The sequence below is a fragment of the Cyphellophora attinorum genome, assembly GCF_001299255.1.
Source record: "Cyphellophora attinorum strain CBS 131958 chromosome Unknown Contig11, whole genome shotgun sequence".
In the NCBI taxonomy this organism is placed as follows: Eukaryota; Fungi; Ascomycota; class Eurotiomycetes; order Chaetothyriales; family Cyphellophoraceae; genus Cyphellophora; species Cyphellophora attinorum.
Window position 1 is genome coordinate 763,336 of NW_017253239.1, and position 23,308 is coordinate 786,643.

The window sequence follows — 23,308 nt, forward strand, 5'->3', positions numbered from 1 at the left end:
TCCGCTGCATTGTAGGATAGCCCGACCTCTGCGAAAGCCTCCACATAATCATGCTGTACGCGCACACTGCAATCATCTTGAAATCTGGTCGTTTGCTATCAGCGCCCTGAGAGATTTCGCGTTGACGCTGGCGCTGGATTTGAGCAGCAATCCGTCATGGGTTGGCCTTGACGAAGTCAACACCCTTCTGAATGTTCTTCTTCAAGTCACCCAGGCAAGCCTGGAGGAGTGACTCTTCGTGCGAGGTGAGCTTGCCGACAGGGTGGATCTTCTCGACACCATCAGGGCCAAGCTCGACCTGGGAAGCGAAGAAGTCAACGCCCTGGTCCTTGTAGAGAGGAGAATCGACGAAGGTAGCTCAGTGACGCCCTTCTCGCCCTGCGCAGCGCGGAGGAGAGACTCAGCGAAACGAGCACCAGCCATAGCCATAGACAGAGTAGCAGAGCCTGCGCCATCCTTGGCCTGGACAACCTCGTCACCACCGAACTGAATGCGGTTGACCAGCTTGTCGAGCTTCTCGCCAGTGATGTCGGTGTGGCCTGACTGAGAGATCAATGGCACGATAGTGACGCCGGAGTGGCCGCCGATGACTGTGATGTTCTCGTTGGCAGGATCGGTGCTCTTGATCTCGGAGACGAAACGGGAGGCACGGACGACGTCGAGGGTGGTGACACCGAAGAGACGCTTGGGGTTGTAGACGCCCTTGCTCTTGAAGACTTCGGCGCAGATGGGGACGGTGGAGTTGACCTGATTTGTTTAGTAGAGGCGTAGTCGTAGAAGGTAGTACATACAGGGTTGGAGATGACTAGGACGTTGGCGTTGGGAGCCGCATCAGCGACGGCTTTTGCTAGATCTCGGACGATGCTAGCATTGGTGTTGAACAGATCTGTTGCGGTCAGCCACCTGGCTTCTGGGTGTCGAGTATTCAGTTTACCATCACGGGTCATGCCAGGCTTCCGGGGAACACCAGCGGGAATGAGAACAACCTCGGCGTCCTGGAGACATTCACGTAGACCACTTGGGGTTGGGTCGTAGCCTACGACGGTTGACTTGGTATTGATGTGACCGACATCAGCAGCGACACCTGCGTGCTCAGTAAGTACCTATGTAGCGCAAGACGATAGTGGTTCGCAGTACCCTTTGCCAGACGAATATCGTAGAGAGCAAGTTGTGAGACACGGGGGTTGAGCTTCATGAGCAACGACAGAGGCTGTCCGATGCCACCGGCAGCACCGAGGACGGCGACCTTGGAAGACTGTGCATCGCATTAGCTGACGTCGGCCTCAACTCGAGCTTCCGCGGCTCATATGATCATGGCTTCGCAGTCTCGAGATGTATAGCTCACCGATCTCGCAGATACCGAGAACGCTCGGCGCTGGGCCTGCCCGAACATGCGTGTGGCGAACGACATTCTGTCTATGCTATAAGACTGCAAGAAGGAGATGAGAGATGAGAACAGAAGTATCGTAGGATACTCGAATGCTTCGTCAAACGATTGGGTTGAGTGTCGGAGAGCTCATCTGCATCCGATTCTCCATTCACAAAAATGTTCCATTACTGCAGGAAACAAGATCACTAACTCCGCCATGATGGTGGTCCGTGTGTCCGGGGACGATATTGAACTGCTCTTCACTGCAATCTTCGACTTCTCTCAGATCGAGCTGAGATGCAAAAGCAGAGGAGGGTGGCATCTACGGGCTTGTCTTCTCGATACCTCTGTAGCCATGAGCAATTCTGAAGGTCATTTCGAACATCGGGCAGGCATACCGTGCAGCAGGAGCACCTGAATGACGTGGGGCAACTGCCACCAATAAATGTTCAAACACGTACCACACAGCTTTGCCGAGTGATTACAGCTGTCAATACTGCCCAGACACCTGCTGATGGGCCTTCACAATGCGTGAGCCATTCTCGTGTACGGCGATGAACCAATGTCAACTTCACGGCCGGTCCCGGCAAGCAGTGATAAGATCGCTGCCTTCAAATCGCGTATCAAGACTCTAGGTCGCCTGCCCTTCAAGATCAAAGATTTGCCACCAACTCCAACCGAGTCCTACCTGTGTGATTTCTGTGCGAAGCTTGATCTGAGAGTCGAGTCATTTGTTGTCCAGCCGGGCGACAACGAGCATGAAAGGGAAAACAGGTTCCGATGGCTGGGCAAGCTGTCCTACATCCAGCAGCGCTTGCACTGTCCACTATGCCGACTTGTGCTCAGTACAGCAGATCGTCCGCTGGACCAACGAAACCCGAGTCACATAGCAGATGAAGACCCTGCCGTCTACGCGAGATGGGTCGTTGACGGCCAGGAGGAAGAGCCACACCCTGCGAGGGAGGGCTCTAGTGTGTTTCGTCCGAGAACGAGGCGAATTCTCATCTACTCGGATCCGCAGACTTTCAAAGACGGCTATCTGGTTTTGCTCGGCGATGATGCACCGTCGCGACCGTACTTTGGCCGGATGCTCACCACACAAGGCCAACTTGACGCGGCAATGCTCAAGCAATGGCTCAAAAGCTGTGAGACTCTGCATGGACCTGAGTGCGACGTGTCTCTTGTGCCAGCCGCACTCCTCGCAAAGCGGATAGGCATATTTCGAGCGATTGACGTCGATCAGATGTGCATAGTTGAGCCGCCCGAAGATGCTCGCTTCATTGCTCTGAGCTATCTCTGGGGCAGGAATTTTGCCCAACTATTCACCACTAGCGAAAATCTTGCCAGGCTCTCAACCCCTGGTGCTTTGGCAAAGGAAAAGCTTCCGAGAACGATCAAGGATACAATCCTGCTTACGAGAATGCTCGGCGAGAAGTACCTCTGGACAGACAGCCTGGCTTTGATACATGATCCAGGCTTCCAATACCACGACGACTGGGTATACGCTCGAGCCAGTCTGACAGTGGCCGCGGCTCTGGCAAAGATGCCAATGCAGGCCTGCCAGGAGTCCGCAAAGAGTCAAGAGCATTCCATCAAGATGTTGAAGAGGTCGTACCTGGGCTAAGACTGATGGTCGCACATATCGCAGAGGACTACATCAACACGTCTCAATGGGATTCACGTGCGTGGGTGTTCGGTGAGCGAATGCTATCGCGTCGCTGCTTGCTCTTCGTGAATGGTCGCATCTACTTCCAATGCCGTAGAGCCACCTTCTGCGAAGACATTGAAACACCTGCAACGAACGGCTGGTCGCTGAACTGCATTGACATGCCAACCAGGATATTCAGAGAACGGCACTTCTGGCAATTCAGCTCTGCCGTTGAGCTTTATACACAGCGGGACCTGACCAATCCCAATGACATCCTCGATGCTTTTGAGGCGGTCGGAACGGTGCTCGAAGCTCGTCTGGACATGAACCTGTTCTTCGGCATGCCCGACAATATGATCGATACCGCACTCATCTGGGAATCCTCCAAGATGCTCAAACATCGGCAGAACTTCTCGACCATGTCTTGGGCTGGTTGGGTAGGAGAGATTCAATGGAAGGTCACTGAGATGGCCGACTCATGGATCGAGTGGCACGGGGCAGATCAGACCAGCGACACCATCACACCGTTCCCTGTACAGACTCGACGGCGGATCCGGCCGCCCGTTCCTAGAAGCACTGTTCCGACACCCGTAGGATATTCAATTCTGCGTGGGTCAACCATGCCACGCCTTCATTTCCAAACGATTTCTGCAACCTTCACACTGCTACGGCCCACTACCATCACGAAAGACATCGTGTCGCCGTTACGAAAGCGTATGACTGGCCCAGCCGCGCTTTCGACCAAACGCCCAGCTCCGACTGATCCAGGATTGATTCGAGCAGGCATCGCCGACAAGAATGGAGAATGGTGCGGCACGATAGACCTGACGATGACGTACCGCGAATTGGTAGGTATGCCGATGGAATTCCTGGTCATGTCTCGGATGAGTCGCTTCACTGAGGCCGAGATCGAGGCATATGAGCAGGGCTGGCTGCCTGACGCAGTGGAGGAGGAGATGTCACGGCGAGACTATGGCGCTTACAACGTGCTGCTGGTCACTTGTAGAGATGGTGTGTACTATCGAGAGGCGCTGGGTCGTATCTTGGCGAGTGCGGTTCATCGAGCGTTGGCGCCTGGGCCGGTGTGGAAAGACGTTGTGCTTGGGTAGTGCTCGACAAAAAATATCGACTTGTCTGGAACCTTCGACCAGTGCCCATATTCAGCAAGAATCCGCATGTAGTGTGTGAGCGGCATCCGATGTACATCCTTACCAGCATTTATATTCATTCACCCTTGCAGACATGCTATGAGCTCTCTTCGTCAACGAGTACTACTCGGCCCTAACAACTGGCTTCCGGTATTTGAGTCTCATTGATGAACTATACGGCAATGTCGGCCTACTATTCTCAACGACCTGCTAGATGTGAGGTTTGTGATGAACGGACACCATGTCTCGGGGGTCCTGCTCGGGAAACTTTTCCTGCCAATGAGCTCGCAGGGGCATTTGCACTAGTCCTAACCCCTGTTATCGACTGCCTCGAGGCCCCTCCCCAAGGCTGCCATCCCACCTTGTCATCTCTTTCGCTCTTTGCTCGCACCGCGTCAAGGTTGGTCTGACGAGCGCGATTCCGAGCTTGATCGTGATGTCGTAGAGCAAGGTCAGCGACCACTTCAGCATGCCGCTCGACGAGGTTCCCCACGATGTGCAGGATTTCTTCTTGGGTCCTGCAAGCGTAAATCTTGCAGGTGTTCCTTCGGAGCCAGGATCGTCAAGTCAGATCAAAGCACTTGCCGTGTCGCAATCGGACGACGGCTCGATGTCTGCATCTCTGGGAAGTGACGAGTCGAATACAGAGTCGCCACTTCCGATCTCCAACTCGGACCAGCGTGCAGGAAGCGAAATGGGCAACTACGTGGCTTTTGGATCGATCCGTCTGCATCGCGACCTGACCTCCCACTCGGACTCATCATGGCATATATCTGCTTGTGGTCAGACCGAAACATTCCCAAATGAGCGTCTATGTGTTCTACGACATTGGCTCCGTCATCACCTCGTCGATCATCCTAGCAGGGCGGATCTGGCGGTCGCACGAATCTATCTGCTTCCAGAAGACGTTGATAGAGCTATCAGATCATCACCAAAGCCTTTCCGAAAAACAATTAAATGGCTTATCAGCATCATCGACAGATCTTCGAAGACATGGACTGGCGACTTCGATCCAGACAGGCCGGCGGAGGCGTATGGCATACCATCAGCGGATCAAGACGAGTCACTCTTCTATATCTTCAACACGCTGAAGGCACCAAGTCCAGACTCAGCAGCCTTTCGAGGCACCGTAGATGCACATGCAGCTCTCGATGATGCCCTACATGGTTCCATTCCTGGCATCACAACAGAACTGTATCCTTACCAGCGAAAATCTGTTGCCATGATGCTGCAACGAGAAGAAGACCCGTACAAGTCGCAGGACCCACGAAAGCCCAGCTACATCGATCTTGAGGGCAACTCATTCTACATGGATGTCTTCAGTGGCAGCGTTACCGTACATCCACAACTCTATGTCGAGCCTCGTGGTGGCATACTGGCAGAGACCATGGGCTACGGAAAGACTGTAAGTAAACACTCGGATGTTCCCCCTTGAGATCCGTCAAGCGTTCAACGGCGTGGGAGCCTTTATTCAGCCCTCGAATCTGACGCTTACATGCTTCTCCTGCTTGCCGAAAAAGACGCATCGTGTTGCTGAGTGGGTACTAACGATGGCAGTTGGTGTGTATTGCACTGATCCTTGCAACCCGAGGATTTTATCCTCGACTCCCAGAAGCCCGTATCGAGGAAACAGTACATCAGCTATATCCTCAGACACCAAGCCTCTTAAGCGCTGCAGCTCGCGCTGTAAAACATCACGGCGTGCCATGGAAAGCAAAGTTTCATGCCCTAAGAATGGACGGCTACCACTACGACAATTGTCTGACAGAGCTCGACAAGTATCAACGCGAGTTCGGAGAGCCAATCTTCAATCCTACCACGCCAGACCGCAAAGTCAGCAAACGGGAATCAGACCGCACCCTCCGACTCTGTAGCGCGACTCTAGTCGTTGTCCCGCCAAACTTGATCGTCCAGTGGCAACATGAGATCAAGAAGCACACCGAGCTGGATGCGCTGGATGTGCTCGTTATCGACATGTCAACAAAGGAAATACCGTCGTGGCGAACTCTCATGGATCAAGATATCGTCCTGATCTCCAAAAATCGCCTGGACGTGGAGTACCGTGATGATGACCTGAACCAGGGCAAGCGGCTTCGTGGCACGGACAGAGTGTCATCGCAACTGACGGAGCTACGATGGCTGCGTGTCGTGTGTGACGAAGGTCACTCGGTCGCGAGCTCAGCCTCAAGAACGAGGACAATGGCCATGCTTGATAAGCTATCTGTTGAACGACGATGGATCATATCAGGCACTCCCTCGAGCTCATTGGTCGGAGTGGATGTAACTTCAGCTGTGCATGGCACTGACAGCTCATCGCGAAGAGGCTCGTTCGACAAGGCATTGGAGCGTAGACGACTGCCAGACTCTCTTAGGCAAGAGGAGCGAGATCTGGACAGACTGCGTTTGATCGTGGTGAACTTCTTCAAGATGCAGCCCTGGGCAAATCAGAAAGGTGCCGACACCGCCAATTGGAAGCAGTACCTGGCTCCATTCAACAGCGACGGGTCCCGACGGTGTGCGGCTTCTTTGCGGCCACTTCTGCAGAGTCTCATGGTTCGTCACAGGATCAAGGATATAGATTCCGACATCACTCTGCCGCCACTGCACAATCGGACAGTGTATCTGGAGCCATCATATTACGACAAGCTTGCCCTCAACCTCTTCGTGCTTGTCTTGACTGCAAATGCCATCACTTCAGAACGGGTGGACCAGGACTACATGCATCATCCCAACAACAGAAAGACCTTGGAACTCCTCATCAGCAATCTTCGGCAGTCGACTTTTCACTGGGTTGGGTTCACACCAGACCAAGTTAAAGATACCATCAAGTTATGCGAAACGTACTTCGACAAGCACCTCGACGAGATCTCAGACGATGATGGTGTACTGCTGACTCAGGCTATCTCACACGCTCAAAGAACGCTTGCAGACGACGGCTGGCGGGCGTTCTCAAAACTACACGAGATCGGCGTCTACGTGAAGCACTTTCCCAAAGATTCGCGTGAGGTATGGTCGCTGCACGCGAAGGGCGGCGACCCTCTCCTTCTGGGCACGCTTCAGGCACGTGAAGCACAGACATACATCCGAAGTCATATCAGTGACGAGGAACCCACTGCTGGTCTCATTGGGACCGGTATGCGAGCGATGAGAGATGCCCGCGAGCGAGCCGACGAGGATCTAGCGAGAAGTGTGAAGAGGTCCGCCACCGCCAGCAATTCAACCACTACCACCACCACAAACCCTCCTGGTGTATCAGAGGAGCCAAAGATCCGTGGCCCTCAGACCCGGACCCGAGCACAGCCGAAAACACCACGAAAGCGACCTCACTCCTCTGCTGCTTCGCCAATCATGCCGCAGTCTCCGGAGACCATCAGGGCTCTCGCCGCTGCCAGATAGTCGGCTTCTCATCCGCTAAGTTGACCTACATATGCACCTCCATCCTCTCCCTCCCCATTACCACCAAATGCCTTATCTTCTACGATTCAAACAACACCGCCTTCTGGCTCGCTGAAGCCCTCGAATTGCTTGGCATCGAGTTTCTCATCTACGCCAACACTCTCCCACCAGCTACACGGGCCAAATACCTAAGCATGTTCAACAGCGAGCCACGCTGGCGCATGCTCCTGATGGACCTGCGACAGGCCTCCACCGGTCTACACGTCGCGAGTGCGTCAAGGGTGTGGATCGTGACGCCGATCTGGCGGAGAGAGGTGGAAGCGCAGGCGATCAAGCGTGCACATCGGATCGGGCAGGTGAACGAGGTCTTTCTTGAGACGTTAGTGCTCAAGGGCACGATTGAGGAGAAGTTCTGGCGCAGGAGGAAGGGACTGAGTGAGGGGGAGGTGCGGAAGCAGTCTACAGGTAGTACTGCTGGTGGTGGTGAAGGGGATGTGGGTCCGGGTGGGAAGAGCGCAAAAGGCACTGGTGGTGGAGCGAAGTCGATGCAGAGCCTGGGAAGTGGCGGGTGGCTAGAGGATGACGGTGTGGTGGAAATTATCAAGCAGGCGAGGTTCCTGGATGTTGACTACGAGAGTACGTCTGACGGGAGCAAGGGCTGTTGTCGCTTGCAGACGCCCGTGCAGCTGTTCGTGAACAACGAGGACCTGGAGGTGGAAGCTGGCGAAGCTAATACTGCCCAACACGTCAGTGGAAACGCGAACGCAGAAGAAGAGCCTCCACGGAGGAAGAAGGCCAAGATGGTGCCGGTGCAGGGGCTGGGCAGGATCACGGGAAAGGTGACGAAGGGTGTGCGGTTCGCCGACGATGGCGATGGTGATGCGAGCATTCCAGCTTCGCTACAGTTTTCGGCGTCACTGCCGTCGTCGAAGCCAGCTGCAACAATATCTGCGCCATCATCGGCTGATGATGATGCCACGACGACGACGATGACACCGCCACAGCAGCAGCAGCGGAGAGCCAGTATCTTTGGCCACACGACTGACGCCAGCTCTGCTTCCCCTGGCTAGGTCGTATGCCATCGACTGTCATACACGGCTTTGTTATTGAGAGACTTGTCCAGAGCCGAGGCGGGCGCGGCACATGTATATTTATGCTGTACAGATAAAGAACTTGTCTACTGACTTCAGGTGGGAAGACCGGGTATAGCAGAGGAAAGAAATGTCTCGCAGCCACTTGGGATGATGTACATTGATGCAATAGACAGAGCCACACACCAGGTGTTGTGGTCCTAACGCCCAGCTGCAGCCGAAGTCGTCCGTGGTTCAAGGTGATTTGTCAACCGGCGGCGGGAAAGTCTGGTAGAGCTTCTTGTCAACCGGTATCCTGCGACGCCGAATGTCATCTAGCGCTGTGAGAAACCCCGACGGCTTTGGGTCAAGCTATAGAAGTCAGCCGGTCTTTGACTGTCCGAATCAAGGCACGGGAGGAAAGCCGTTTCGCAGTTCTGTGTCGCCAGGCTTGAACGTGTGTGTCAGACACAGAAGGCTGGGATGGATCCTGAAGACAATCCTTTACTTTTCTCGATGAAGTACCTACTCAAGCTATCCCGGTAAGAATCTCTATGCATGTCTCTGAACCATCACTGCAACACCAATTGCCAATAATACCTTTCGATCCCAATGGTCGCCCAAATTAGGCCTTTCAGAAGCCAGCGCCAACAATCGCTGCTAGTCTATGTACATACAACCACAATGGATCTCTCCACCACGTGCCTGACCTGCTCACAGCAACGCAGCGCCGAACACCGAAGACACAAGCACAACTGCCGCACAAACAAATGGCGCCAGAGCCAACTCATGCGAGACCTTCAGCGTCGACGCAGCACCACTGCTCGTTGCGCTACCGCTAGCCGTGTTGGTACCTCCACTGGTGCCCGTCCTGGTCGGCTGGCCACTGCCAGCTGTAGCGGTTCCAGAGCTTGCGCCGCCGGCATTTTGTGAGCCAGCTCCCGAAAGACCGGGGCCTTGGCCTGCACCGCTGCTCATGTACTTCACTGCACCTTGCGGGATGGCAGGCAGGGAGTCGTCCTGGACGTCCCAGTTGGGCGGGTTGTATGCCGGGCAGCCGGAAGCGCCACCAGTCTGGTTGTAGCCGCCATCACCACTTGGATTAGGGGTGTTCTTGAACGCGCTCTGCAGAGCGGTGAAGTCGTCCAATTCGGTGACGGAGTTGCCGCTGATTTCCACGAGGCCATACTTGTTGGGCTCTTGGGAGTACTCGTAGACGAGACCACCAGAGTAGACGCCAGTCATCTCGGTGTTGTATAGTGCACTGACTTCCTCGAACTTGCGTTGATTGGTGTTGCAGCCGTACTCGGAGAGGAAAAGAGGGAGGCCGTATCCAGTAAAGTTTTTGACCTTCTGATCCCATCCAGATGTGGTGAAGGAGGACGGGTCGCACCAGGAGTAGTCGTTGAAAGCAAAGAAGTCGGAACGCTCATCGTCGGTGCCGCAGTTCATGTACTCGGCCATCTCGAGACGGTTCTCGGAGACATCGGCTGCAGAGTAGCCGACAGGGATGATTCGATAGCCGCGGTTGTTGATGTATTGACGAATATCACGAGTTACGGCCTTGACATAGGGAGCCACGGATGAGGTCTTGGCGTCGTTGATGACCTCGTTGGCGGAGAAGAAAGCGAGTGTGTTGTCGTACTTTGCAAAGGCGTCAACTGTGGCAAAGACGCTCTGCAAGTAGACATCGTTGTAGGATGGGTTGGGGTCAGCTCGGTTGAGTGAGTACTTTGGGGTGTTGACATCGAGCACCAGGTAGATGCCAGCATCTGCCAATGCATTCATGCACTCATCGTGGTCGGCTGTGTTGTCGACAGTGTAGACACGGATGGTGTTGAGGCCCAACTTTTGAAACTCTGCAATGTCTCGCTTGCAGGAGTCGGCATCGGCGATGGGATCGGCGACATCTGAGGAGCCACCGGGCTGGTAGTCGACACCTCGGATGTAGAAGCGGTCGTTACCGGCGAAGAAAGCTGCATATCGTTAGCCTGTAGCCCGGAGGGGATTTCTTGGTAGACAACTCACCATTGCCCTTGACAGAGACGGTCTGAACGGCACGCTTCGTGGCAGCAGCAGCTACGGTGCTGGCACCGACAGCCAACGCCGTGATAGCAGTGGAAGAACGCATTATTGGATAGTATGGGGATGATGGAAGTGTCAAGTTGTGGACGGCGTTGATGGATGGGCCGTGGAAGAAGTGATTTTGTTTGTGTTACGCGGCAAGTGCAACGCGTAGAATTAATATGTCAAACGACAGCGAGTGTCAAGGTCGCAGCTTCCCTCAAACAATAAAAAACGAAAGCTGGTGAAGGAGCACGAATTTCAGTATGAAGATGGCAGGATGATGGCAAGAAACCAAGAAAGGGATGCCAGTGATTGTTGAAAGTCGCGCGCAGTCTGCACGTTCCCCTCGAGCGTGTCCCCCCCGTCCCCGTATCTTTTTTATCTTTTTCCTCATGTCGGATCTACTTGGTGGATTGCCCGGACATGGTGTTGAGTGGTTGGATAATCTTTGGTGGTGGCGGTTGTCGTCTATGCACGTCTCAGAGTGGGGTGCACTATCGCCAATAACAAGCCCCAAACAGGCGTCTTGGAATTGCTTGACCTCCTCCATTCTGCACAGCAGTCCCTGAATAAGCCTGGTACCGGATGCACTTGCGACGCTTGTCTGAGAGGCCCCTGTAAGAGCCGGAGGGGTGGAGCTTAAGCGAAATACAGAAGGCTCGAGACCCCTGGAAACAGGAAAATTGTTGCTTGAATGCGAGACTGTATGTCTGATAAGAAACACGACATCGGCTGCATCAAATCTGTTGCGGTGCAGATGTACAAAGATCCGCGCACACTGCAACGCGCGCCAGCATGAGATGATGCCGTCGACGACGTCGTGCAGCTCACCTCCGCTCAAGATCTGAATATTGAGATGGATGATCTCCGCCCGTGTTCCTCGCAGATCCGTGAAACCGGGCCGAACCCGTTGCATAGCCTCCGTCTTACGACTACAACCAATCTTTGCGACTACTAGCAGAGCTTGCCAGCTTTGCTTGAAATCACTATAATGGAGGCAACGTTTTGAGAACGACCATGCGCATATGCGTCGATTACATCTATCACGTTAGGACGTCCTATTCGCTATCAGGGCATGATACTTCCAGCATGCAGTATTCATCGCTAGAGCACTCGAGATTGCATCCTCCGCTTCCACGCTCAAGGTCCGCTGCAATGCCTGCCATCGTCCATAGCTGTGACTTGGTCGTCGATGACGTTTTCGTTCGGCTCTGAAGCACACGACTGTCGTTCAACTGGTCTCCCCGATGTTCTCTTCCATCCGCAGCCCGTTGGAGGCTCTCGTTGCTCGACTACCTTCGCTCTCATCGCCCTCTCACTCGCTGTGCGACTGTCGTGCTACCAGCAACGACGATGCTTACGGGCCTGTCCGTGCTAGTCGGACTTCCTAGCGGCGCTTGAGGAGAGCCTTTGCTCGCTTGCGGTGGCGCTCAAGTAACGACTCTGATCGATGATATATGGCCTCCGACTGCCGCTCTCGGGTTTGCGCATCGCCCCAAATAGTTCCATACAGCATTCTAGACCCAGTAGTATCTTCCACCATGGCGCGGTGCGCATCCTCTGAAGCCTTACGATCGGCCTGCCATTCGTCCTTGTTTTCCTGAATGACCGTGCGCAGACGTCCTAGAAAGCTCGTCGCAACATAATCATCGTGGTAGTAAGTCTCAAAAGAGAACTTCCACGGAGTCCAGATTCGCCCCCTGCCACCGCTGCGGACTGGATCGAAATCGATTCTGTCGATATGAGCTTCGTCCCTCGAAGGACCGCTGCGTTCGCGATGAGTACCCTGCTGCTCTCTATCTCGCTTGGCTCTCTTCTCTTCCTTGCTCGGCATTGATTGCTGTTGCTCGGCTCTGCTACCGGCATCTTCCCTAGACGAGCTCGCTGATGGCAAGTACGCCTCCGAGGTTGTTGGCGCAGTGAGAGTTGTATGGGACCCTGTGGCAGTCGGCTCATCGGGATTGGGATAGCCTTGAGCTCGACGATCTTCATCATAGTCAGACCGCGCACTGGCATCTCCCAGCACCGTGTACGCTTCCTTGACAACTTTGAACGACTCCTCGGTTATTCCGCCCGCGCTGTTGGGACGGTTCTTCAGGGCAAGCTTCGTGTAGGCTTTGTTGCGCTTTGAGGGCCTGCGAGCATCTTCGGAGGAGATGCCGAGGATGGCGTAGTAGTCCTTGTGGACATCGTAGCGATGGTCCGCCATGATATCTGACTGACTTCAGACAGACGTGCGTTGACTCGAGTGTCTTGATGGCTTTGAGACTGATTTCGAGAATAGTAGGACGGTGGGAAGAGGTGTAGAGAGTCAATTTGTCTTAAAGTAGAGCAAGGATGGGCGTCTCAGTGAATGTGAAGTCGTCATTCTGCCGGGCGCTGTGGGTCTATCACGCAGTGAATACTCGTTGAGCCTGAGAGCAGACGATGCCAACACTGGTGCCTGGGCGAGATGTTGCGAAAGTGAATATTGAGCCACAATCACTGCGAATCCAAAGCAATAGCCTGTCGAACAGCAGAAGACGATGACACCAACGTGGCTGCGACATCTGTGCTGGAACATGAATGCTAAGCTATCAATGCCGGTCCAGTATCTTCGTATTCAGCATGCCGCGTGTGTCTTGCTAGAGCCGTGGGCGAGCTCTTATTGCTATGATATCCATGCTGCAAGGCCCCATGACAGAATGAAGGAGTCAACATACACTCAGTCGTCCCATTCATCGAGATTGGTTGTACCCGTTAGCTTGACTTGGATGCAACAGTTCCATTGCAAAGAGGCAATCGCCACAACTGCTTTCACGTCTTTTTCCACACCCAGAGCCATTGTCATGTCTCCTCTGTACACATCAAGCAGACAAGTTGCCTCTCAGACCACTGCCTAATCGTTGCATGCTGTCCGCGCGCATTTGAGCGACAGAGTCGTGCAGACTAGTATCCGCAACCGGGCTGCCGTCGCGCGTTGGCTCGTCTGGACTTGGCAGACTTCCTAGCGCCTTTCAGACCACTACTTCTCGAACGGTGCTGCTCGTACAGCCTATGTGCGTAGGTACACATATTCATCAGATTCCCAGCTTCAGCCTTCGCATCTTCATACTCCTTCACTCTCTCGAAGTACATTGCCGAATGGTCGCCTTCCATACGACGCAAAGCGTCCTTTTCTGCAACAACAGCAGCTCGGGCTCTGCTAACGAGCAACTTCACAGCTGAGTCAAGGCCCGCCATGAAATCGGTCGCGGTGTAATCGTCGTGCCAATATGTTTCGAAGGGGAAGTTCTTGGGGTCCCAAATTGGGCCCTCGGACCAGTTGCCAATCGGAGTAAAATCGACTTCAGGGAGGTCTCTGTCAACAATTGGCGAGCTTAGTGTCTGCGGACTCGATGTCTCTGGAGTAGGTGTCCGCGGACCGTACGTCCTCGGCCCACTGCGATCACGGTGAGTGCCAGCGTCTGCTTCGGAGCCTGGTGATGCAGAGTCCTCCGCATACACATATTGGTCGTATGCCCATTCGCGCTCAGCCTGCTTTTTCGTGTTCTTGTTGTCTTTGCGTGGCGTCTGCTTGAACTTGCCAGCCTTCTTGGCTTTGCTGGCTCTCTTGGGCTTGGAGGGCTTGGGATGACCGTAGCCTTTGCCGGGCGCCTTCGGCTGTCGCGGTGATCTGCGCTGCTCTCCTTCAGCTGCACCAGGGGCCTCTTCGGACTCAGCAGAAGCAGTTTGAGCTTCTGGAAACGTCGCGTTGGTCTCAGTGAACGCTTCATGAGGATTAGGAGACTCGGGTCCAGCCTTGGGGTAGCCTGCGAGCTGACGAGCATTGTCGTAGTCAAATCGAACAGTCACATCGCGGAGGACTTCGTAAGCCTGTAAGACTTGCTTGAAGAACTCGTCGTTATTTGTATCACCGGTCTTGTCGGGGTGATACTTGAGAGCCAGCTTGTGGTAGCAACGCTTTAGCGTCGTAGCATCGCGCGCGCCATCCCAGGTGACACTGTCCTTGTGTCAGCGCTCGAAGCGCAGGCTTGCTGAAATACTTACCCAAGGATGGCATAATAGTCCTTGCTGACGTCAAAGCGGTCGTTGTCGTTCATGATGGCTTGCCGAGGCTGCTGGCTGACTGACTGTGCGGCGGCTCCGAGGCGGACTCTGCGGATAGTACGATCGTAGGAGTAGGACCACGGGAAAGACGCTGCTGACATGGGTGTGGGTGGTGTCGAAGTGAATGTCGAGCCATAGTAACTATGGATTGCTGAGTCACGACCTGAGAAGTGAATGAGCGAAGTGTATGACAGCTCAGGAACCTCGGACCTCACCTTTTGCACATCAAGCAGTCGTTTTGACCTGCACAGGTGCAGATCCTCTGTCATCAAGCAAGGACTGCAGCAAGCTCCCCATCGCTCGTGTCTGCAGATGCAATCCAAAACATCATCCCACCTAAGCCTTGTTCCTGTGCATAGTCCCGCTTCAACCGCAGACTCGCAGGGTCGTCAAAGGAGATGATTTCTCCATAGCTTCCACCCGCTACCGTCGTATCCTGCAACACTGTCCCATTACCGCTGCTGCTCAGTCGGTCATCAGTAAACACATACGGCGTCTGTGTACTTTCATCCCAACCAAGCACCCAACCTTCGCCAGCATCGTAGCTACCATCTGTACCGTTCTGCACGAGAACGCCCTGGGACTTCAGGTTCCGCCATCTCCAAAAGCCTTGATCACTCGTAGGGCTTTCCCCGTTATCACCACTAGTCCGGTTACCAACGGGCACATACAGTCCGTCCACCTCAGGATTGCTGTTGGCGAGTAATTTGTAGCCATAGCCATAGAATGGGACGCCCAGTACCAGTTTCTCGGGTGGGAAATACTTGCTCCACGCGGCGACGCCGTCGGAACCGAACTTTTGGCCCTTATGAGCGGGAGGGCTTTGTAGTCGTTCCAGAGCAGCATTGGAGCCAGCCACAGTGTTTGTCGACCACAAATCATACGCCATCAGATAAATTCGATCGAAGTAAGGCACGTACGGAGTCATGTCGACTTCCTCCTCTCTTGACTTCCCTGCTGTGAAAGTATACATTGGCACCGCGGCGGAGATCTCAATGTCTGCGCCGACAGCGGCACGCAGGGCTTTCAGGAACTCCAGATAATTAGCCGCATCATTGACAGGGTCATCGTCAGGACCTTCCCAGTCGTCGTACGTCGCAAGGGCACCTACGAATTCCCAATCTGTAGCATATCATTGACGTCGTTAGCCAGCGCATTAAGAGACCAGTCACCGCTTTCAAGCAAAGTGTCTCTGTGAAGGGGTTCGAAGACATACCTATATCAACGCCAGCAAGCTGATACTCATCCACGGCTTCCTTGATGGTCCGGACAAACTTGCTGCGGCTGGCATTATTTGCAATGCTCACTGAGAAGTAGCCGCCTCCATTCCCATAGCCACCAATGCTGAGCACTGGCTTGACACCGTGAGCCCGAGCTTCTGAACTGAGAGCACTCAAGAGCGTGCTGTCGATGTCGAGGCTGTAGTCTGCGGTGGTCTTTGCAAATGCATAGCACAGGTGAGTGAGATACTCCCAAGCCACTTCTGATAACGGATAACCTTTCGACTGGCCCACACCGTAGTAGCCTGTTACCACATGATCGGGCCAAGGATCAGTTGGCTTTGGCGTGGGTGTGCTCACAGTCGAAAAAGTTGCCGTCGAGGTCGAAGTCCACGGTTTGGGCCAGTGTGCAGTCGTGGATAGCTGCTGTGCCGACCATTGGCTGCCCTGATCTATAGCAGAGCCTGAACCGACGTTGTCGTTTCCCTGATGAGGATTGTACGGTGGTGGCTGTTGATACTGATGACCGTTCCAAGACTCGGCGGTGTCAGCATCGTTGTTGTCACCGCAATAGCCTTCACTGCAAGAGCTCGAGTCATACGCGCCGTTCGCATCGCCTGTTGATCCTCCGGAAGGTCCATTTGCTGCTGGAGGGCCGCTCGCGGGGATGCCACTACTGCTGCCATCGTCGTTACCAGCTGAAGCGCTCCAGCTTGAAGCGGACGCTGCACATCTGTCGCCCAACGCCTGCACAATTTTATCTACGAGTTTGTCGGCCCATGGGGGGAGTTCGTCGTCTACCTGCATGCACAGAGACGTTACACCTCGGAAGGGAGCAGTAATGGATCGTGCTTACCTCTCGCTGAAATACACTCTTGACAGCTTTGCCATCGAAAGACCCAATATCTGCTACCGGTACAGTTGTACAGGTGGTTGTCGTTGCGAGAAGTCCTAATGCCAGTAAGGAGAGCATGATTGACAACTTGAGCCCAAGAAGCCGCAAGCCTTGTAGGTAGCCTATGGCGGCTTCTCACTCTCGTATATACATGCTGTGTTCATTATCACGCCTACGCGGTCGATAGCCCTTTGGAAGCGACCACATTCCATTGCAAAGAAGGGTACATTCCACATCCCGCTCCGGATGGGTGCAGCCTCAGCTTTCAATCCCCTGGCTTTCTCTGAAAAGGGGATGGTCGTGGGCCCTGTACAGGGCGGCTATCCCTGGGAGATATCGTGTCTGGCATATTACTTCGAATCTAGGAGTGTCAAATTCTTAGCAGCATCAGCCACGGCCATGGGCAGTCGGCCTAGACTATTAGCTTTGCGCGACTAGCTTGCACGTTGCTTCGCGACAGAGTCCTACCAACCACCAGTCCGGTGCTCATCACGTACTGGCGGAGCCATACATCTCAAAGAATGCATAGAGAAGCGGTAAAAGTAGAAGATAGATTGTTCCAAGGTGTTGTGTAGAGCGGAGAGGACGAAAAGACGAGTTCCGTTTTCTTTGGTTGCGCGTGCCGGCGGAAACATTCTCCATCCTTGCCCGAGCTCTGGTCTGGAATTGCTTGAACCGACGTCGCTCCAGGACGTATACGCGTCATTGGAGGCGTTTGCTACCTGTGTCTACCTGACTATCTAATTTCTACTCCAGAAGTCGCTGTCGCCGGCCACGCTATAGCGTGCACGTGTGGCTTGCTCATAGTCATACCACTAACAGCAGACAGGTTCCAACTGTTGTCAAATTGAGCAGGTGTTGTTAGCTATGACATCTGTCGTGGCAAAGGCCTGCAGAGGCCCATCATGGACCGCCAGCGCTTCTCGATCGGACCTGTCCCTCGCTGCTTGGAAGACACGGCTGTGTTAGACTCCGAAAGCGAATTTGTCTGAATGCCAGAAGTTGTCATCACAGCCACAGAAGAGGTGTTTCAGATCCGGGTCCGCCATGCAACGCCCATATTCTGGTGGGAGAGACAACCTTGAGTGTTGCATGAAGAAGGACGAGCCGGCTGTGTAATTGGCCGAGCTGCTCTTGACTGTCCTGGCTGACTGTCTGCTGTCGGAGGTGCACAGATCTCCTGGCTGTAGCCACTGCGGGATTGAGGAGACGGTTCTGACTGTGACTATGTTGTGTTGGCTGACGTATCAGCTGCTGAGTTGGAGCGGCATATCTGAGCATCGAAGGCCCTGGTCATGGGTGTGCTACATTCGCAAACGGGTCAGTTGCGATGTCGAAGGTACGAGAGTGTTGATCGATTTATTCAGCTCGTGGGCGCGGCGCGTGCTTGTTCGGACCGTTGCTTGCGTTTGAATGCCTTGTACTGACGTCTGAATGGCTTACGCATTTTTGCAGTGTCAGGCGTTGCCAGCCCCTTGATGATGGCCGCGAAGGCCATAGCCACCATCAGATACAGTCCAAGAACGACGCATACGACCAAGATGGCTATGACAAGCCGCATAAAGGCCAATACCGCGACAGACGCCAGCAGCGACACAGCAGCTGCGATGGCTATGACAAGCCGCCAGATGGCCAGTGTTACGACCACCAACAGCAACGACGCCAGCAGCTCCACGGCGGCCGAGATAATCATCGGGGTGTTTCGATTGCCTGGGCCATCGAAATGCCAAGCTTCTGTATCAGCTGTATTGGCAGACTGAGCGTGTGTGGGTTTGGAGCTCGCGAAATGTGGCTTGAAGAACGATTGGAATCGTGTCTCTGCTTTTCCGGGAGCGCGGCGAGTCGCGTCGTTGTTCTCCTCAAAGGCGCCTGACGAGGGCTGAGACTGTTGGCTTCGTCGAGCATTATCGTACGCCCTTCGCACCGTCGCGTCTTTCAGGACCTCATAAGCCTTCAAGACTTGCTTGAACGGCTCACTGTCAGATTGACCAGTCTTGTCGGGATGGAGAGCCTTCGCGAGCTTGTGATAGCTTTGTTTCAGCTTCGCTTCATCGCTGGCATCCTCGTAAGAGATGCCAAGAATGGTATAGTAGTCTTCGCGCACGTCGAAGCGATTGTTGTCCATGATGGGTCGCTGAGCATAGATGAGCCTGCGCGCCCGAGCTGAATGACATCCAGAATGGAAATATAGCTGCAGGCCCGCTAGGAGCAAAGTAAGCAAGGCAACGCGGTACAGCTGAAGGCAAGAACCTTCACACTGTCACTTGATATTAGGTCGGTTGTCTGTTGCATTGTCATTGTTGACTGCCTAATTCTGATCTGCCTATCTGACCTGTGCTCAAGGAGCCGCCGATGTCGTCGGCTTGACGATACGCATGCATGGCAGGTTCAAAGCACTTTGCGCTGAACTTCAACCCAGTACAGTCGTCGTCGAGGCTCAGTGGGTGTCTGCGGCACAGCATTCACCGTGGCATGAAGTGCTATCGTTGTTGTCCATGAAGATACATGTATCCTACCAATCCCCTCATTCCCGGTCGTCAGTCCATCGATGAAGCTGTCCCTGGATGGTAGGAGACAACACGGCGGATCGTTGAAGCTCGCCCATCCCATCTCGATCTGATTGCCGCAAGCCACAGAGCTCACTCGTGGATTGTCACCTGTGCTGCGTGACGGTTGAAGATAGAGCTCCAGGCGACCCAGCTGTGACAACCACTGAATCTAGCATCCACCTTAAGCTCAATCTAATTGTGCATTACGCTTCTTGGTTTGAGCCCCTTTGAGTCCAGCTGCTCTGTTGCGGTGAGCAATCCAACATTTGCGGACTCGCCGGTAATGGTTCCCCAGACGTTCGACCTCGGCCTCTGCTTGCTTTGCTTTCTGTGCAGCTAGGAGTCTCTGACGATATTTGTCCGTAGCCCTCGCCAGGCAGTCCAAGAAGTCGGTTTCTGATCCCGAACCCGGCCAGGCGCCGTAGACGTAATAGTGTTTGATCGAGAAGTTCTTGGGCTTCCAGATACCGTCTTCGCGTTTGGAACCAACGACATCGAGATCGCTTAGATCTGGCCGAATGATGTTATGGATCCGGTAGTAGATGTCTAGCATGGGGTAGCAATACTTTGCTTTCTTTGCCATGATGACTCGTTGATGCCAGGTAAGCTTGCGCTGATCAGCCAAATAGTCGTCCAGATGGTAGGGATGCTTACCTGATCGTAGATAGGGATGGCGAAGGAAGGCCTCTGCCTTCAGTCCTAGTTGGTTGGACCAAATCAGTGAAGCAAGCAGTACAGGTACTGCAGATTGCCGGATCTGCTTCAGTGAGTGGGAGACAGCGCGGAAGCTCAGGGCCGGACAGCCCTGAGGGTACGATAGACAAAATTTGTGGGGTCCAGTGGCACGGAATCAGTCAAATTGCCCATTTAATCAGTAGCCCGTTCAATCAGTGGCCCATTTAATCAGTTGCCTCTTCGACTAGTGGCCAATTCGATCAAATCGCCTTTCCGATCAGATGAACCATCCGTTCAGAGTCCTTGTCCAAGGGACTTGTCCAAGATGCGACCAGACTGCTTATTTGATCAAATTGCCCATTCGATCAGGTCGCTAAATTCGTAGTTGCCGTGAAGATGGGCGACATCAGCGAACCTGGCTACTTTCCCTTCAATTTCTGCCTCATCCCGAAAGAGGACTCAGCAGACGGGATCGCCATCATCGCTGTACATCAGTCATGCAATCATTACCATGGCCCACGAAGTCGTGCTAGCTCAGTGCCGGAGCCAGAGCTCGTCTCCCGCTCCGTCTGCCTCGTATGCCTCTCCACCTACCTACCTTACGCCAGGAATGCCATGGCCAGCGTCTACGGCGCTCTCCATGCCAAGTACATGAATCTATCCTTGTTCTTCAGCGACGGACTGGAAGATTTAAAATGTGACTGTGTAGGATAGGTCGTCAAGATTTGCTTTCTCCCTCGGCCACTGAAGTGGCATGCGCCGGAAACTGTTTCCGTTGCTCAGCCCTCGAATAGAAATACTTGAACGAACTTCTCTCTTTCATGGAATGTTCGATGCATCTTCATTGTTAGCTATCCACATCTCTGTATCTATCTGCTGATGTGATTTGGATCTCAAGATGTGACCGTCATCCAATTCGTGCATTTACCTCAGGGCCTTTCCCGACGTCATTAAGCCTCAATGGCCCGGCATCGGCTGCTACATACAGTACCTGGGTGCCCAAAGATCTCTTCGGATCTGCTCTCTCAAAGCCCACCCCACGGTCTCCCTTGATGGTCCGTCCTGAGCTAGTAGCCTCAGGCATTGACCTCATGACCCCTCAAATGCCTCGCATAGTGCCCAAGATGCACCGTCTCGTACGGACATCCATTATACGTACAGTACTGAATCCTACGACCGTCCGAACGGTGTGTCGGTCGTGCAGGTGTGACCAATAAGGAGTCGGGTAGGGGGGCTGCCCAGCTTGAGATGTTCAGGGGCCGCGACTGCATTGGACCGGGTGTGGCTGACGAGTTGTTTGGGACCGGGGAGGCCTCTGGTGGGGAGGGGTACGTCGGATCCTTGGGCGCGGCGGCATTCGTGGAGGTGTCAATAGGGGTTGACTGCTGTCGCTGTTGCTGGATTGCATCCTGGGCAAGGTAAGGCAGCGGGGTGAAGTGCTTGCGAGTACCGGGATAGCGAGTCTGTTGGCGAGTGTGGTCGACGAATCCACCATGCTGAGGCGCGTATCTGGTGACCTGGCCGCGGAGATTGTAGCCATGAGCAGTGCTCTGCTGTTGAGTAGGTTGAGTAACGTTGCCGTGCTGGGTTTGGAGCCCTTGCTGACCAGACGTAAGTGGTGGTGGAGGCATGAAGAGCTCAGTGGCCATGTTGTCCTGGATGTCTTGCTGGCCAGATATAGGCGATCCTTGAGTTTGGAAGCGTTGATTGGCGACGTTATACTGCATGCCTTGCTGACGGACGGCAGGTGTGACCTGCGAGAAGTGCTGCTGAGCGTTCTGACTGTACTGGTGCTGCGGTCCACGCTGAATAGCGATGGGCACCGGCTGCTGCTGGTACTGCGGCTGACCATGCAGAGCATACTGGTTCTGCGCGCCTTGCTGACCATATTGGAAGCCGCCCTGCTCGAAAACTCCACCAGCCTGTTGCCTTGCGCCATGACCATCTCGCCAACCTTGTTTGCACCATCATCTTGTTCCTGCTCGTACTGCTGACCTTGCTGTGCCCTCACCCACTGTGCGGTAGCACTCTCCTGCCCACTGCCCAGCCGCTCCCCATTCTCGAACTCCCAGTACAAGAGCTGCGGGTCAATCAGCCGGTTCCTTGGTTCCTCCTCCAGCGGAACAATGACTGGTCTTGCAGGATGCAGACCACAGTACTGTTCTAAACCCTGCCCTGGCAGATACTTCACGACAGCATGCATCGCCTCTGTGAGCGCATAGTACCGATTGATCTTGTCGAGCGAGAGCGGCTGTGCGCGTCCTTCTGCGTGAAGCTGAGACTGGCGGAGGAGAAGCGATGTCTCTTGGCGGGCAAGGAGGAGGGAACGGGCAACGTCGCGGAAGGGGGATGTAGTGGTCAATTTGAGGATGGACAGGTGGCGGAGGTGTGCTGTGGTGTCGATAGAACGCGGCGGTGCTGGTTGTGAGGCCATTATGGCTCTGCCGAGGAGCGCGAAGAGCGATTCGTTATCGTTGCTTGTGTGTTGAGAGACGGAACTCGCGCACTTCGACGAAGTTCTGTGGTGCTGTGCTGGGTGGAAAGAAGTCAATCTGCCGTCCAAGACAGTAGCCTTGCCAACAAAGGTGGGGACTGGTCATCTTTATAGCCTGCATAGCTGTACACTTGAAGGTGAGTAAGAAGCACGTGAAAGGGGAGAGGCAGAAGCAGCATGGAGGCCTGAGCTTGAAGTAGCTGCTTCGTCAGAAGCAAGTGTGTTGATGATTGCAATCTTGCCCGTGAATACTTTCAGTCACGTAGACCAGGCCAAGCTGCCTACCTCACAGTAGCACTTCAACAACCGCATGGCAATAGTCCGGTTTTGGCAGGCGTGTCGAGTTCTTCACTGTTCGCTCGGGTTCTTATCTTGGCGAAGACACTGAGCTGTGCCTGAATGAACCTTCGTTCGGTCGCGATGCTGTGTGTGGGAAGGCCTGCGGGACTCGAGTGCACGTTGCCCGAACGTTGACCATGCATGCGGAAGGCAGCCAGTAGTGGAAACTGGTTCAGAGACGATAGAACAGTACATCGTCTTGGAAGGGCGAGAAGCAACACGACTTTTGTCGATCTGTATGTATTTTCAGTGAGGAGGAATCGCTGGTAGGGAGATCGAGCAGACAGGAAGGAACCACGGTGGCTGCACCTGCGTAGATTCCAATAACGAGGCCACATGCTGAAGGTAC

The 23,308-nt window shown here is 54.1% G+C and overlaps 11 protein-coding genes across 11 annotated transcripts; 3 read left to right on the forward strand and 8 right to left on the reverse strand.

Moving 5' to 3' along the window:
• Positions 1–154: 154 nt before the first annotated feature.
• Positions 155–1,411, reverse strand: AB675_10826 (Malate dehydrogenase, mitochondrial; the record flags this gene model as incomplete). The annotated part of the gene is made up of 6 exons (XM_018139623.1): positions 155–322; positions 367–747; positions 792–886; positions 935–1,084; positions 1,138–1,255; positions 1,346–1,411. The coding sequence occupies 6 exons, from the start codon at positions 1,409–1,411 to the stop codon at positions 155–157; spliced, it is 978 nt and encodes a 325-aa protein (XP_018000630.1).
• A 520-nt stretch (positions 1,412–1,931) lies between these two features.
• On the forward strand, positions 1,932–2,993 carry AB675_10827 (uncharacterized protein; the record flags this gene model as incomplete). The annotated part of the gene is made up of 1 exon (XM_018139624.1): positions 1,932–2,993. The coding sequence occupies one exon, from the start codon at positions 1,932–1,934 to the stop codon at positions 2,991–2,993; it is 1,062 nt and encodes a 353-aa protein (XP_018000852.1).
• A 203-nt stretch (positions 2,994–3,196) lies between these two features.
• AB675_10828 (uncharacterized protein) lies at positions 3,197–4,126 on the forward strand (the record flags this gene model as incomplete). The annotated part of the gene is made up of 1 exon (XM_018139625.1): positions 3,197–4,126. The coding sequence occupies one exon, from the start codon at positions 3,197–3,199 to the stop codon at positions 4,124–4,126; it is 930 nt and encodes a 309-aa protein (XP_018000585.1).
• Positions 4,127–4,634: 508 nt separating this feature from the next.
• Positions 4,635–8,631, forward strand: AB675_10829 (F-box protein; the record flags this gene model as incomplete). The annotated part of the gene is made up of 3 exons (XM_018139626.1): positions 4,635–5,570; positions 5,723–7,362; positions 7,422–8,631. The coding sequence occupies 3 exons, from the start codon at positions 4,635–4,637 to the stop codon at positions 8,629–8,631; spliced, it is 3,786 nt and encodes a 1,261-aa protein (XP_018000808.1).
• A 714-nt stretch (positions 8,632–9,345) lies between these two features.
• Positions 9,346–10,762, reverse strand: AB675_10830 (1,3-beta-glucanosyltransferase gel1; the record flags this gene model as incomplete). Its single annotated transcript, XM_018139628.1, has 2 exons — positions 9,346–10,607; positions 10,660–10,762. 2 exons carry the CDS (start codon positions 10,760–10,762, stop codon positions 9,346–9,348), a joined length of 1,365 nt encoding a protein of 454 aa, XP_018000623.1.
• A 1,323-nt stretch (positions 10,763–12,085) lies between these two features.
• AB675_10831 (uncharacterized protein) lies at positions 12,086–12,907 on the reverse strand (the record flags this gene model as incomplete). Its single annotated transcript, XM_018139629.1, has 1 exon — positions 12,086–12,907. One exon carries the CDS (start codon positions 12,905–12,907, stop codon positions 12,086–12,088), a length of 822 nt encoding a protein of 273 aa, XP_018000934.1.
• A 719-nt stretch (positions 12,908–13,626) lies between these two features.
• Positions 13,627–14,888, reverse strand: AB675_10832 (Curved DNA-binding protein; the record flags this gene model as incomplete). Its single annotated transcript, XM_018139630.1, has 2 exons — positions 13,627–14,680; positions 14,728–14,888. 2 exons carry the CDS (start codon positions 14,886–14,888, stop codon positions 13,627–13,629), a joined length of 1,215 nt encoding a protein of 404 aa, XP_018000712.1.
• Positions 14,889–15,055: 167 nt separating this feature from the next.
• AB675_10833 (Endochitinase) lies at positions 15,056–16,980 on the reverse strand (the record flags this gene model as incomplete). The annotated part of the gene is made up of 3 exons (XM_018139631.1): positions 15,056–15,909; positions 16,004–16,808; positions 16,864–16,980. 3 exons carry the CDS (start codon positions 16,978–16,980, stop codon positions 15,056–15,058), a joined length of 1,776 nt encoding a protein of 591 aa, XP_018000661.1.
• Positions 16,981–18,265: 1,285 nt separating this feature from the next.
• On the reverse strand, positions 18,266–19,027 carry AB675_10834 (Chaperone protein DnaJ; the record flags this gene model as incomplete). The annotated part of the gene is made up of 1 exon (XM_018139632.1): positions 18,266–19,027. The coding sequence occupies one exon, from the start codon at positions 19,025–19,027 to the stop codon at positions 18,266–18,268; it is 762 nt and encodes a 253-aa protein (XP_018000802.1).
• A 611-nt stretch (positions 19,028–19,638) lies between these two features.
• On the reverse strand, positions 19,639–20,034 carry AB675_10835 (uncharacterized protein; the record flags this gene model as incomplete). The annotated part of the gene is made up of 1 exon (XM_018139633.1): positions 19,639–20,034. The coding sequence occupies one exon, from the start codon at positions 20,032–20,034 to the stop codon at positions 19,639–19,641; it is 396 nt and encodes a 131-aa protein (XP_018000752.1).
• A 1,168-nt stretch (positions 20,035–21,202) lies between these two features.
• AB675_10836 (uncharacterized protein) lies at positions 21,203–22,560 on the reverse strand (the record flags this gene model as incomplete). The annotated part of the gene is made up of 2 exons (XM_018139634.1): positions 21,203–22,027; positions 22,081–22,560. The coding sequence occupies 2 exons, from the start codon at positions 22,558–22,560 to the stop codon at positions 21,203–21,205; spliced, it is 1,305 nt and encodes a 434-aa protein (XP_018000939.1).
• Between the last annotated feature and the right edge of the window lie 748 nt (positions 22,561–23,308).